This window comes from Cebidichthys violaceus, unplaced genomic scaffold (genome assembly GCF_023349555.1).
Source record: "Cebidichthys violaceus isolate CVI_PGR_0920_01 unplaced genomic scaffold, fCebVio1.0.p SCAF_41, whole genome shotgun sequence".
Lineage (NCBI taxonomy): Eukaryota > Metazoa > Chordata > Actinopteri > Perciformes > Stichaeidae > Cebidichthys > Cebidichthys violaceus.
In genome coordinates, this window is record NW_027176606.1 from 888732 (window position 1) to 901983 (window position 13252).

Below are 13252 nucleotides of genomic sequence, written 5' to 3' on the forward strand. Positions count from 1 at the left end.
TCCAGCTGATCCAGGTTTTAATAGTTTATTTAGCTTGAGAAGAAGAAGAATGTTCTCATCCCATAAATAAACATTTCATCATTTACCACAAACATTCAAAGTCAACACATCTGGGGGTGCGCGGTTTTCACTGGACAGGAAGTAAAATGGAAAGTACAAGTACCTCAAAATTGTACTTAATTAAGTACACTACTTGAGTAAATGTACTTAGTACTAACACCGTTAGTGGGAAGGTAACTAAGTACTTAAGTGCAATTTTGAAGTACTTGTATGCATGTTTTTTTTCTTCTATATTTACATATGCAAGGTATTGACATAATATCCATTTTTTTGCCTAATATTGTCCTTGTTTCATTCATTTCTTCATCTTTTTAAATGAAAGGGTTTAAGTGTTAAGGGTATTGATTGATTTTAGGCTAAATACAGAAACGTTGACTTGTTTTTTGGGCCCCATTGGAGAGATTAAAAACTCCTTAAGTTCACTCATAATCACATATTATTCAGAGACAGTTACCTTCAAGCATTACTGGAAACAGAAGACAAACAAAGTGAAGGCGATGTTTTGAGCACAACAGTATTTAATCTAATTAGATAATAAGAACATATCCATTCAGTACAATATATGTCTGTAATTTACCACCATTTCCTCCTGGTACTAATATTGTTACTACCCAACAGCACCATCTAGTGACCAATATGAGTAATACATTTTTATTTACAGACATGTTTGGTCTGAGCTGATTTTCTTGATCCTGAGTGAGCTTTACTATAATAGAAGTTAGATTATCTGCTGCAGTGATGACAAGATGATTTAAAAGTTGAACCAGAACAGCTGAGTAAGCAGTAAAAGAAGAGACTAGTCACTTGAAGTGCTCCTGATGCACTTGTCACTTCTCTCGTGATCAAGTCTTCTCCAGACTCTGATAGAAACCAGTGTCTCTGCAGTGCCGTTGGACCGGCATGTTCCTCCTGGTGCTGCCGACCTTCTCCGGGTCGATCTCCACCAGCGCCACGCCCGGCTTCTCCCCCCCGCAGTCGGCCAGCACCTCCCCCCACGGGTCCACCGCCAACGCGTGGCCGTACGACCGGCGCTTCTCGGTGTGCCGGCCGACCTGCGCCGCCGCCAGGACGAAACACTGGTTCTCGATGGCCCGCGCACGGAGCAACACCTGGGAATGAAAGACACGGGACTTGTGTTTGGGTCGATAGCTGTCCTGTTCTCTGTGGTCCTATCGTGACTCATCCCCCACCTCCCAGTGAGCAGCTCCCGTCGCTTCAGTGAAGGCTGATGGATAGGTCAGAATCTCCGCCCCGTGCCGTCGCAGAGCCAGCGATAACTCCGGGAACCTCAGGTCATAGCAGATGCCCAGGCCAACCTGTGGCCACAAAATGAAAATAGAACAAAGACACAGAACACAAACAGATTTTAAACAGGAATCCATGTGCATTTACAGCTCCACTCTGTGATCATTATTATCTCATAAAACGACACCTTGCCGATGGGAGTTTGGACCGGAGACACGAGGGAGGGTCCCGGGATGGTGAAGGCACTTTCTTTGAGGGACACACCTTTGTCTGGCAGCTCCACATCAAACAAATGGGACTTCCTGTAAACTGAGACGATGTCACCTGTGGGTGTAACGATGATTTTTTTTACGAGTGCGTTTGTGCGAGTGAGAGAACGTACAGAGAGCTTGTTTAACGAGCAGTACCGTTATCATTAATTATGACGTGACTGTTGTAGATTCGTCTGTCAGACTCCCAGTCATGTCCTCGTTCATGAAACCCTCCAAGAGACAGCCACACGTCCAACTTCCTGGAAGAAGGACGGGTTAAAATACCGGAAGAAATGGCAATCGTTCACATCCTCCACGTGTCCGAGTTGACTATAGATACACATTTACACTTTGTAACAATAAACGTACTAAACCCACACTGGTTCTGTCTACCTGGCCAGCTGAGTGTATTTTGAGATCGTGTCTCCCGTCAGGCTCTCAGACAGCGACAGCGTCTCCTCCTGACTGGATCCGATGTAGTCGAAGGCCTCGGGGAGGAAGACCATGCTGGCCCCTCGCTCCTTGGCTTCCTCCACCAGCTGCCTGCAGGCGGAGAAGTTGGCCTCTTTGTCCGAGGTGACCGTCACCTGACACACGGCGGCCACAGGGCGAGGTGAAGTCGACATGCTGCGCGGAGGAGAGGTTGTTGTTATGTATCCAGAGCACAAGACGCTGCATGCAAAGATCTCAGGACAACCATGGTGGAACCATTAACTAGTCATTTATGTTTGCTTTTTAACTTTACTGTTCAGAAATATTTCCAAAACACAAAACACATGTAGGGTCCTTGTTTACAGGAACAGCTGTTAGAGAGCAAAACAAATACACTCCCTTGTCAGGATAATAAGCTTACCTGTTTTGAAGCTTGATCCGTTGTCTCCAAACTGGAAGAGAGGCCAAAGTCTTTGCACAAGTTCCCAAAATGCACCTGACCATGAACATTGGTCGGAGAGAGCCAGGCAGCACGTCACGTCCAGCGTTAGTGTCGCATACGTTTGGTTCAGTAGTGTTCAAGTGTACGGCATGGAGGATCAGCCCGAGCTACTGTCTTCTTCTGTTGTTTATCAGAGGATGAAGAGCAACATTAAGGCACACCACCTCCCCCTGCTGGAGAGTATTTGCTTTTGTCTGACAGAGTGTGAGGAAACACTGGAGTGTTGAGTTCTTAAGGCTTTGGTTGGTTAGAGTGCTGAATTGTTTGGATGTACTTTAATCTATTAGATATATATATATATATATATATATATATATATATATATATATATATATATATATATTCAGAATGTGGGCTGTAGTTGGATTTTTCTTGGAGCAAGGCAGTAGTGGAAGTAACTATGAGGTATTTTGAGGTACTCCATATTTTGTTACTTTATACTTCTACTCCACTACATTACAGAAGGGTATATTGTGCTTTTTACTCCACAAAGTGTATTCGATCACTTTACAGATTTAGATTGATATTACAATACACAATGATCAGTTATATTATGATGTATTATCACAGGTTAAGATGAGACTATATTGATAAATCACAAGCTACCCAGCAGTGTATAAAGTAATTAAAATCAGCTCCACCGTTACCTGGCTGCTGGGCTTCATTTCCGCACAGGCACTCACGTGAACCACCTCTCTACATCCTGCCTGGGGTCCTTCAGAGCAACACCCTTCCAAGATGGCAGCCAACAGTAGCAGCACGGGCAGCAAACCCAGCAACAGCGCCGGTGGAAAACCGTCCGGCCCGTCTGCCGAGCAGGTAGTTTAACCTCCACCTCGGGCTGCTTCAGTCGGTGCACTCGTCGTTGTTGACGCTCAGTCGAGTCCGGTGAAGCTAGAGCCGCTAGTCTGACTCCCTGTTCGCTAATGCTAACGTTAGCTTCCCCATCGTCATCATTCTGCTTTCTCATCACTGAACGTGACAACAAGCGCGAGCCAGCGTGAACCCTTAACTACCGTTTACATGTATAAAGAGTTTGACACTGAATTTGGGTTTCAGGTGGATTTAATTAGCATAACGTGACGCATTTAATGGGCTGGTGTGTTGCAGTTGAAGGAAGTGCGAGAAGCTATTTTTATCACTGGACCCCATCAAACCCTATTGTAACGTCAGTGTACAACAAGTAGTCAGATTACTATGTAATACTCTGGTATTTAAAATGCTGCTTTTTGTAACGGCACAGAGTCCGCAAAATATGGTGAAAGTAGGCCTGATACTAACGAATATATTAATTAATAAGGTCTACTCTAAAACGTCAGAAAATACCAGGTAAATATTCACTGAAGCTGGTACCAGTGGATTTTTGGGTTTTTTTTGCAGACGGCTTGTTTTGTCCCAGAAACCGTCAGTAATGGAATGCTGGAATGCTGGCATCACTCCAGTACTGCCTCAAACATGACACGCGTCTGTTTATGTTGCTGATGGTGTGTGTTTTTTGTGTGCGACAGGTGGTGGCGACGTTCCAGAGGATGCGTCAGGAGCAGCGCGGCATGGCTTCTAAATCTGCAGAGCTGGAGATGGAGATCAACGAGCACAGGTCGGCACCAGATGTTCCCACATTCCCCAAACTGACCCGCTTGAGTGGCTCTGTTAGTTGTCGTTTTGTTTTTTGGTTTTTAACTTCCCTTATTTTTCCACCCAGCTTAGTAATTGACACCCTGAGGGAAGTGGACCCTACGAGGAAATGCTTTCGTCTAGTAGGAGGAGTGTTGGTGGAGCGGACGGTGAAAGAAGTTCTACCAGCCTTGGAAACCAACAAAGAACAGGTGATGGATGAGAAAATGAAAAAACAAATCTATAAAATGAGTGCCAGATTGTTTAGATATGTATTTAAACTTGAAGTAGATGCTTGCAAAGTCAACACTTTCCTTTAATCTGTGCATACTTCTAACCTTTTAATCCACTGATAACAATTACCAATTTTTTTTTCCTCGTCAGATCTCCAAAATAATCGACACCATCAACACGCAGATGCAGACGAAAGGCCGGGAGCTGACGGAGTACAGGGAACGCTACAACATCCGGCTGATGGGAGAGGGTGAAGGAGAGGCTCAAGGCCAGTCGGCAGCGTCTTCCAGGGACAGCGAGGGGGGCGGGTCTAAAAGCGGAGCCGGCGTTTTAGTGTCGTAGTTTGTAACAACAGAAGGGCCTTTATGATTTCTGCAGTACTGAAGAAAAAAAAAGTGTTTGGATCGATGAAATCTAGGTTTCAAAATTGGAACTTTTCACAGGAAAACATTGGTTTTGATTAAATTACCGCTTAACATACTTCACTTGGTGTTGAAGTTCTTTGCAACAGACACAAACTCACTATACATGGTGGTGTGTGTGTGTGTGTGTGTGTGTGTGTGTGTGTGTGTGTGTGTGTGTGTGTGTGTGTGTGTGTGTGTGTGTGTGTACGTGTGTGTGTACGTGTGTGTGTGTGACAACTGAGGCTGTTTGTCTTACATCTGCCTTTTAGTTTTTATTTTTGAAATATTGTGGCGTAAATTAAACAATTACATTTCAAGTGCTTGTTTTAGTCTCACTCTCATTTATGAGCAAATGCATATTTTACTGTCTCAGATTACAGAAAATAATTTCCACATATTAAGACATAATTCCCAAAAAATTCACAGTAAAAAAAGTCTTACAACTTACAGAGTGCACATGGTTATTAAATTAAAACGACATCGCAGTGCATTTTTAAGTCAACACGCATTATTTAGACTCAAAATTAGGTGGAGAAAAAAAAGCGAATTTCACAGGGCCCCTAAGTAGGTTGAGCTTTTCAAAAACATCTGTTATGAGCACGAACAAGAGATTATACCGTTAACATGTCACTATAGAGCAAAATTAATGTGTCACGACACATTAAATTGTCTCCACACGTCAGCCGGGCACAGAGCGGCTGGTTTTGAATTCGTAATGTGAGGTCAGTTATAGTTCAGCGCTCACTACAGTCATGGATCGACCAATGAGTGACAAGAAGTCCGAGCTACCGCCTTGAAAACGCAATGAAAGTTGTCCTATTCTTTCTGATCTGCAGGTCGTGCTTGAGCTCGGTTAAATGAACTTTGTCACCTGACGTGTGCCGTCTGCACGCTTCATGTTGCAGTAAAGACAAACGTGTTTCTGTTGATTCATGAATAAAAGAATGTCACAATTGTGCTTTTTGTGTGGTGGCTTTGTGTTTACAAGTAAACATCACCGCTTTAACTTCAAGCAGGATCCCATGCATGTGTGGTAAATAACATGTTTAGATCGCATACATATGTGTGTGAATGGCAAATAATGCAGTCAAATTAAAGGGTTGACAATTTTCCATATTTCTTAGCCCCAGATTTGTCTGCTTGACTGATGCATGAACATGCAATTATGAAAACAGTCTATTTATATATTATATAAATATATATATATATATATATAAATATATATATATATACATATAAATATACATATATATCTATTTATATATAGATATACATATATATCTATTTATATATATATATACATATATATATATATATACACATATATATATATATATATATATATATACACACACATATATATATATATATATATATATATATATATATATATTAAGCATAATTCACATTCATGGTTTTCTTGGGGATTAGGGCAATGGGATTTTTTTATTTATTCAATTTTTGGCCAGAATTTTGAATGTCAGATAGCAACAACTTGCAACATTGCCTCTTTGTTGGTTTGTGGAAAATCTTACTATATTTGTGACACCCCACTTTTAATGTATTGCTTGTTTTATTCAGATTAATATGAACTGTATGACGGTGATACTGTACGTGATACTTATCTATATGCGGTCCACTCGCATGTGATTATTTAACAAAAAAATAAAAATTCAAAACCATCTGTCGACGAGGATGGGATTCGAACCCACGCGTGCAGAGCACAATGGATTAGCAGTCCATCGCCTTAACCACTCGGCCACCTCGTCTTATGGACTCCATATACTCAACAAATAGCATTTTATCGCACACAGTAGCTTTTAATTTTTACATCTTCGCTGTTACATAAACCAACAATGTAGTAACAACAGCCCTTTATTTCCACCCGTGAGCGTTAATAAACAGTTTAACTAATACTCCAATGACCAAATTCGGTGGCGCCTTTACTCCCGACAATACGGTCGTTACGTATCGACATGCGTCCGCCGTCACAGCAGCAGCAGCAGCAGCAGCAGAAACGGTAACAACCGTGTTGTCTTTTGATGGAGATCACGGAAACCGGATCAGATTCGTCGTTTTATTCGCGCTGTCGAGGCCCGTGTGGAAAAAATCTGGGGCAGTTGTGCCGCAAACCAGCAGACATTATGCAAGTGGTCGTTGCGTTTCCAGCCTAGCAGGCTGCAGCGTTAGCATGTGGCTAATGTTAGCTGGTACGCTCGGACAGAAATAGCCCAGCCTCGCACCTCCGCTGTTCGGACCTTGCTTTGTGTGCACCAGTTTGGTCAGTTTTGCAGCTTCTCTGGAATGCATCTCTCCAAGAAATGTTCCGTCTTCAAAGTGGTGCTGAGTGCTCTGCTGATCGTGGCGCTCCTGCAGCTCATATACCTGTCCTTCTTATCCAAGTTCCACGGTAAGCAGCAGCGGTACCGATACTCTGAGCTCTTTGGAAGCTCCGGGGGCAAGAAGAATGGGCACCCCGAGAAGAACTCTCGGAAGGAGCGTCTGAGGTACTCGCTGTCTACCGGTGGGATCTTTGACAACAGCGGGCAGTACCGGGTGTACAAGAACTTGGTCAAAAGTGATTTCACCACCAACCACAAACCGGGATCCGACCCCGGCTCCAGCGTGCTGGCTTTAGCCACACACACGACCATCAACAACCTGCATCACCTGGAATCCCTCCTGGAGAGGTGGCACAACCCGCTCTCTGTGGCCATATTCGCGCACGGGCAAGATGTCAAGTTTGCCACCGCTCTGGTCTACGCGCTCAGCTTCTTCTGCCCTCAGATTCAATCCCTGGTGGACTTCCACCTGGTCTGCCTCTCCGGGGAGATGGCCAGTTTCCCTGACCAGGACCGGGAGCACTTCGCAGGTCTTGATGACTGTGCCTCGGTGTTCTCCAGACTGGAGACCCACCGGGACAAACACAAGAACTATGCCATCGGGGGGAACGTCTCCTACCCCAACAACCTTCTGCGCAACGTCGCCCGCGGCGGCACGGAGTCCTCCTACATCCTGGTCATCGACATCGACATGATGCCGAGCGCGGACCTGCACCAGCAGTTCCTGGCCATGGTGTTTACGCGCGAGCCGACGGGCGCCGAGGTGTTCGTGCTGCCCGCCTTCGAGATCCGCCACGCCCGGAAGATGCCCGCCAACAAGGCCGAGTTGGTCCAGCTCTACCAGGTCGGTGAGGTCCGGCCGTTCTACGAGGAGCTGTGTCCCCGCTGTCAGGCCCCCACCAACTACTCGCAGTGGGTCAACAGCCGCGTCAGAGAGACGGGCACCATGGAGGTCGCCCACACGCTCACCTGGACGGACCCCTGGGAGCCCTTCTACATCGGGCCCCACACCGTGCCGCTCTATGATGAGAGCTTCAAGCAATATGGCTTCAATCGTATCAGCCAGGTTTGTGCGATTTCAACATGTTGAAATTGCCCCTTTAATGGACAATCAACTTTTGTTGCCGACTTATTTTATCCCCTGTCCTTCCTGCGGCAACATCTCGACACCTCGGTCCATCTCCTCATCCTACTCGTTTGTCTTGCCGTCACCTTCCTCCTCACCTCCTCCTGTCCTCTTCTGTCTCATCTATCACCTCCTCACCTCCCTCCTCATCCTTTCCCACTTTTCTCTCACAAGTGTCCTTCCCGTCTCCCCCCCGCAGGCCTGCGAGCTCCACGTGGCCGGATACAGGTTCTCGGTGCTGAGCTCGGCGTTCGTGGTGCACCGGGGCTTCAAGATCCAGGGGGAGTTCCACGCCAGGAAGGACGAGGAGAACAAACGCAACCGCGTTCTGTTCCGCAGCTTCAAAGAGGGCCTGAAAACCAAATACCCGTCCTCCAACCGACGGTGCTGAAGCGGGGCGAGGACTACGCGTCCCCCGGCCTCTGATGAGATCAGTGTTCTGCTGTAATGACGGAGCATGTTTCTTAGCTTCACGTCGGGCTCGCTGTTCTTTGATTTGTCGTGATGACGGCACAGTGGGAGTTTTAATCCGACGCTCGGGTTTATTTGAAGTCCCTCTGAAAGTGGTTTCAGAGAGCGTCCTGCTGGTTGGGACTGAAAGTAAGAAAGGATTGGAAGTCCGGCGGCTTCTTCTTCTTCTTCTTTTTAATCTAATGCATATCCGAAATCTAGATGCCGTTTGATCGACAGTAATGTCGAAGCATACGAGGTACTTTTCTATTTTAATACATTCTGGAGCCGGTCCAGATACAGAAATAGACTCAAAATGTGACATCCTGAAAATATTCACATCCTGAGAGTTCACCGACATGAAGTCAACGTCTCATCGACGGCCGATCAAAGACGGCCAGGTTTCAGAAATCGCATTCAGTCGTCCCTTTTTTGTTGTCCGACGTAACATCAAGTTTGTAGTTCTTATCCTAAAGATAGAACTGCATGATGGTTTAAAGTGACTGAGATATGAGAATGAGCAGCCTTCTGACTGGTTGATGCAAATCCAGAAGGCGCAATCGTGAAACTGTAAAAATATTTTTGTTGTTGCTTACATCGCTTTTATGTCCTCTCGATCGTCGTGCCAATCGATGATGCGGTCCGACCACCAGGTGGCACCGAGCACTCGAGTGTTGAGCGGCGTTGCGTCACAGATGTGTTTCTGCTTGAGGTTGAAGCGTCGAAGTGCAGCAGAGCAGCGGGGATTACGCAACGCCACTGTGGTTTTGGCGCTCGAGGGGATGTCAATGTGCCGCGGCGAGCGCTCGCCGTCGCCTGCAAACTGTCCGAAGAGATTACTCGCAAGTCCAGAGCACCGGGACGCTTTTGCAGAGAACACTGTGAGACGCTTATGATCCGTTATGACACTGTGGAAGAACTACTGTGTTGAGGATGTGACGCTGGTAGTCGGTTAGGTCGTCTAGAGTTTGGGTTACATTGTAGAAATGTAGCACGGATTAAACAAACAAACAAAAAAAACTGCACAATCAAAATAAACCAAACAGTGGAAACTCTCAGCACCACTGGAAAATATCAAAAGGATTGATTTTATACTTTATACTTGTGTCACATGTAGTATTAAACATCAAGTACCACTCTTCTTCTAAGCAGTACTGTGAAGTATGCTTCCACAAAAACGATGTTTGGTTACTTTTAAGTGTTAAGTTGATGTGTAAATGTAAATTTTTTGGAGAACACTGATATATTTATTGTGTTTTAGTTCAACTGGAACTTTTTTTTTTTTTTTTTTTTTTTAAATGACCCTAAGCAGGTAAACTGTAGCACGAAAATGTGGTTTTGGTGCGAGAAAAAAAAACAAAAAGCGGTGTTTGTTTTGGAATATGTTTTCTTATAGAACCACTTTAAATCATTTTCATTTTGTCTTTTTGCAGTGAGATCAATTTCAACATATTGTGTGATGGTGTGATACTGTGGTACTTTATTTCTTCTCTAGTTTTTTTGTTTGCCTGATTTGTATCGTTGGAATTTCTATTAAATCTACAGGGTGACTTTTATTTGACCCATAACTGTCAGTCATTATACTTTGTATTATTAATATTATCATCATTATTATACAAGCTACAGTTGCTACAACTACTGAACAACATCCTCAGTCGTCGGAAAGCTCTTAAAAGCACAAATTAAATCGATCAACTTCAGAGGGATTTGTAATAAGTATATTTACAGTGTTTCTGGAAGTATCACTTCAAAAGGAGATGCATAAAGTTCTGATGGAGTTTGTAGTTCTGTCACTGCGGCGTGTCAGAAGAAGCTACAAGATATCAGCAGGAGTATCGTTCACCGAGCACTTGACATGCTTGACATTTACCTGTGGTGTGACATGGCTTAAGATGGGGGGGTTTAAAGGCATCCCTGCACCAATAGCATTAGCATGTGGTGGGTGATTATACAGTGAGTCGGGCCAGCATCCAATTAAAAGCTCCTTTTTAGTAATTAGGAACTGTATTAAAGTGGACTTCAAGGAATCCTCAGCGAGGTTCCTGTTTGATAGGAATTACCTCCGTAGGAGCTTCACCGCCCGACTGACTGAAGAGCAACGCCTTCATTTAATACCTCTGTGTGAGACAAACGTTTCAGAACATATATGTATGGAAATAAAATAAATCATTATCCGTCTTTGTGGAGCTTCGATCGGTGAAGCGGCCATCTGCTATAAAAGCGGAGCACGTGTGACATTCGCCACTTGTCCAGAGCCACAGAGGCGTTTTAGTGGCTAAGCCTGCATTAGCCGGTCCAGTAATGAGGGAGGCATGCGAGAGCCGAGGCCCGCACGCAACGCAGCGCCTCGGCTTCCATCGAGCGCACCTATGAATCGCCCTCCGCCTGATAAAGTAGTGCGTGAAATATCTGTCACTTTTGCTTTCTGGTGAATTCCTCTCCAAAGATCTTACGAAAGCGTATCAGTGCATCTATAAAACAGCTTTGTGTTGTTATAGACGTTTATTTCACACTCAGCCAACTGCATTGGATTCATACATGAGGCTCGTGTTCTTTGTCTTTTTCCATTAATGTCTGATGAAATTAGTTTGTATCTCGGAGAACAAAAGTACCAGCATGAGTCGACAAATACTCAAATTAAAGAATACCACTTAAGAGTATTTATTTCCCTGTAGCGTACGCCTCCTTCAATAAGCTGTCGGTATCAACCCGTCGAGAACCCGGGCGTTAGTAAAGTGGCAGAAGGTGCAGAAATGTTCCGAGGTGTTAGCTTGCGTGGATCAGCAGAGGCAGGTTTGGTGAGGTAAAGTGGGGTTATAGCGACAGCTTTGGGGAGCGGAGGCTTATCTGGGTCAGAGGGCTTTACGACATAAGCAATTAGGGCCGCCTTGTCTTGTGCGCCCGCTAGCAGGAGGGAGGCCTCCCGCCATCTAGATTAGCCGCCCCGCTAAGGCCAGGAAAACTCCTCGGCTTCTGGCAGTGAGGAGGGAACCAGCTGGAGGGCGAGATGAGCACAGGCGGTAAGGGGAGAGGGGAGGGGAGGGGAGGGGAGGTTCCTCCTCGAGAGGGGAGGGAGGAGGAAAAAAAAAAAAAAGAGGTGAGGGCCATGGGAGCAAAGGGTCAACATGCAGGCGTTGTAGACACGCTGGGCCTTCTGGGTCAGCGGACGGTGGAGAAATGAAGGATTCAATGAACCACGCCGGTGAAAGGAATTCACAAAATGAAAAAAAAAACTAAAAAAAAGGTGACTACAAACGAGTTGGTTGTTTGTCCACTGTAGTGTGTTTAACAGAGGTTTGAATAGACACAAAAAAAAAAAAGAAAAGAAGGGAGGACCATAGAGGATATTTACGCCACTCAGCTTAACAGCAGTGGTTTCTTGTAATGAGCCACTTGACTGGAAGGACGCGCAAGAAGTGATTAGAAGGAAAGGGTTAGAGAACTGGACGAAGAGGTCTTTACCCTTCATTGACTGAACACGTTCACTGGAGTGTCTGAAAAAGGGGGATTCAGAATGTATAGTGTCTGAATACTGACTTACTGATAGATCACGAGTGTGTGTTTGTAAACGCAAACATTCATGCAGGTCCAAACTAAATGGGAATGTAGTTACACACACTATTTGACCTCAAGTTGGAAAGCAACCCATCGCAATGTCCTAGACTCCCGAGATGTCTCCTGATCGGTCGTGTTGTCCAACCAACCGTCCAAAGCCCCCGAACATATTACGCTCATATTCAACAGAGAGGAGCAGCCAACAGTCACGATGGTTTCAGCGTTAGAAACGTCGCAAGATCAAAGCTTCGGTCGTCTCTGTAAAAATCACAACGTGGGAGAACTGCAGCTTCTTATGTCACTGAAACTGTGTTTACATTTTTTTTAAAAAAGATGCTTTTCACAATTTCAAGAGCCTGGTTTTTGACATCCTCAAATGTCTTGTCCAACAAAAAGTAAGAAAAAAAAAGGTGTTTCATTTTTAAGCTAACATGATGTTTGGCATTTTTACATCCATATCAGTATTTCCCCAGGTCTAATGCCTCCATCTATGAGCTCACAATTCATATTCCACAAGGTCTTCTAAAAACCGTTAGAACTCCTCTCGACTCTACTCGCGCTTCGTCACACCTTCATCACGAGAGGCGGTCACCGCCCGCTGAGCGACACCTCGGCCCCCTCCGACACGCAGCCATCCGTTTCACTTAAACGAGCGGAGGCTTAACTGCGGTCAATGCCAGCTTTGGGTGAAGTTTACCTGTCGGCTTACAGGAAGGAGAAGAAGAAGAAGAAGAAGAAAAAAAAGCCTCTCGGGCAAAGGGCGCGCATATCACCGCGCCTCTAAACCCGGTGTTCTTGGACGCCCAGGCTGCCCGCATCTTAAATGTATCCCGCTAAAGCCAGACTATCCGCGCTGGAGGACAGAAGTAATGAGACGTGACACTGTCGGAGGGAGGAGGGGGGAGGAGGGGGGGGGGGGAGGAGGCCTAACAGATATAGGTAATCCCTCTCACCAAGCTCTTAGTCTCCCACCCCTGCTGTCACATGAACCCAGCTGGAGAAGACTCACCAGACATGTACGCAAGAACACACACACA

The 13252-nt window shown here is 45.3% G+C and overlaps 3 protein-coding genes and 1 non-coding gene across 4 annotated transcripts; 2 read left to right on the forward strand and 2 right to left on the reverse strand.

Annotated features, from left to right (window-relative positions):
• Positions 1–560: 560 nt before the first annotated feature.
• On the reverse strand, positions 561–2610 carry nit1 (nitrilase 1). Its single transcript, XM_068728305.1, has 6 exons — positions 2410–2610; positions 1950–2183; positions 1713–1816; positions 1493–1629; positions 1251–1376; positions 561–1169 (listed from the first exon to the last, which is right to left on the reverse strand). The coding sequence occupies exons 1-6, from the start codon at positions 2496–2498 to the stop codon at positions 903–905; spliced, it is 957 nt and encodes a 318-aa protein (XP_068584406.1). The 5' UTR covers positions 2499–2610; the 3' UTR covers positions 561–902.
• Positions 2611–3196: 586 nt separating this feature from the next.
• Positions 3197–4818, forward strand: pfdn2 (prefoldin subunit 2). Its single transcript, XM_068728306.1, has 4 exons — positions 3197–3309; positions 3999–4087; positions 4193–4316; positions 4489–4818. The coding sequence occupies exons 1-4, from the start codon at positions 3229–3231 to the stop codon at positions 4678–4680; spliced, it is 486 nt and encodes a 161-aa protein (XP_068584407.1). The 5' UTR covers positions 3197–3228; the 3' UTR covers positions 4681–4818.
• A 1611-nt stretch (positions 4819–6429) lies between these two features.
• trnas-gcu (transfer RNA serine (anticodon GCU)) lies at positions 6430–6511 on the reverse strand. The gene has a single exon. It is a non-coding gene; the product is annotated as a tRNA-Ser (tRNA).
• A 234-nt stretch (positions 6512–6745) lies between these two features.
• Positions 6746–10216, forward strand: b4gat1 (beta-1,4-glucuronyltransferase 1). Its single transcript, XM_068728393.1, has 2 exons — positions 6746–8150; positions 8410–10216. Exons 1-2 carry the CDS (start codon positions 7047–7049, stop codon positions 8599–8601), a joined length of 1296 nt encoding a protein of 431 aa, XP_068584494.1. The 5' UTR covers positions 6746–7046; the 3' UTR covers positions 8602–10216.
• Positions 10217–13252: the final 3036 nt, after the last annotated feature.

Excerpts from the sequence above, each read along its gene's own strand:
- nit1 (XM_068728305.1), bottom strand. The coding sequence starts at position 2,498 with ATGTTCATGGTCAGGTGCATTTTGGGAACTTGTGCAAAGACTTTGGCC. Across the intron at positions 1,377-1,492 it reads TCCAAACTCCCATCGGCAAG|GTTGGCCTGGGCATCTGCTA; the intron begins GTGTCGTTTTAT and ends TTGTGGCCACAG. Across the intron at positions 1,170-1,250 it reads CGGGAGCTGCTCACTGGGAG|GTGTTGCTCCGTGCGCGGGC; the intron begins GTGGGGGATGAG and ends TTTCATTCCCAG.
- pfdn2 (XM_068728306.1), top strand. The coding sequence starts at position 3,229 with ATGGCAGCCAACAGTAGCAGCACGGGCAGCAAACCCAGCAACAGCGCC. Across the intron at positions 3,310-3,998 it reads CCGGCCCGTCTGCCGAGCAG|GTGGTGGCGACGTTCCAGAG; the intron begins GTAGTTTAACCT and ends TGTGTGCGACAG. Across the intron at positions 4,317-4,488 it reads TGGAAACCAACAAAGAACAG|ATCTCCAAAATAATCGACAC; the intron begins GTGATGGATGAG and ends TTTCCTCGTCAG.
- b4gat1 (XM_068728393.1), top strand. The coding sequence starts at position 7,047 with ATGCATCTCTCCAAGAAATGTTCCGTCTTCAAAGTGGTGCTGAGTGCT. Across the intron at positions 8,151-8,409 it reads GCTTCAATCGTATCAGCCAG|GCCTGCGAGCTCCACGTGGC; the intron begins GTTTGTGCGATT and ends TCCCCCCCGCAG.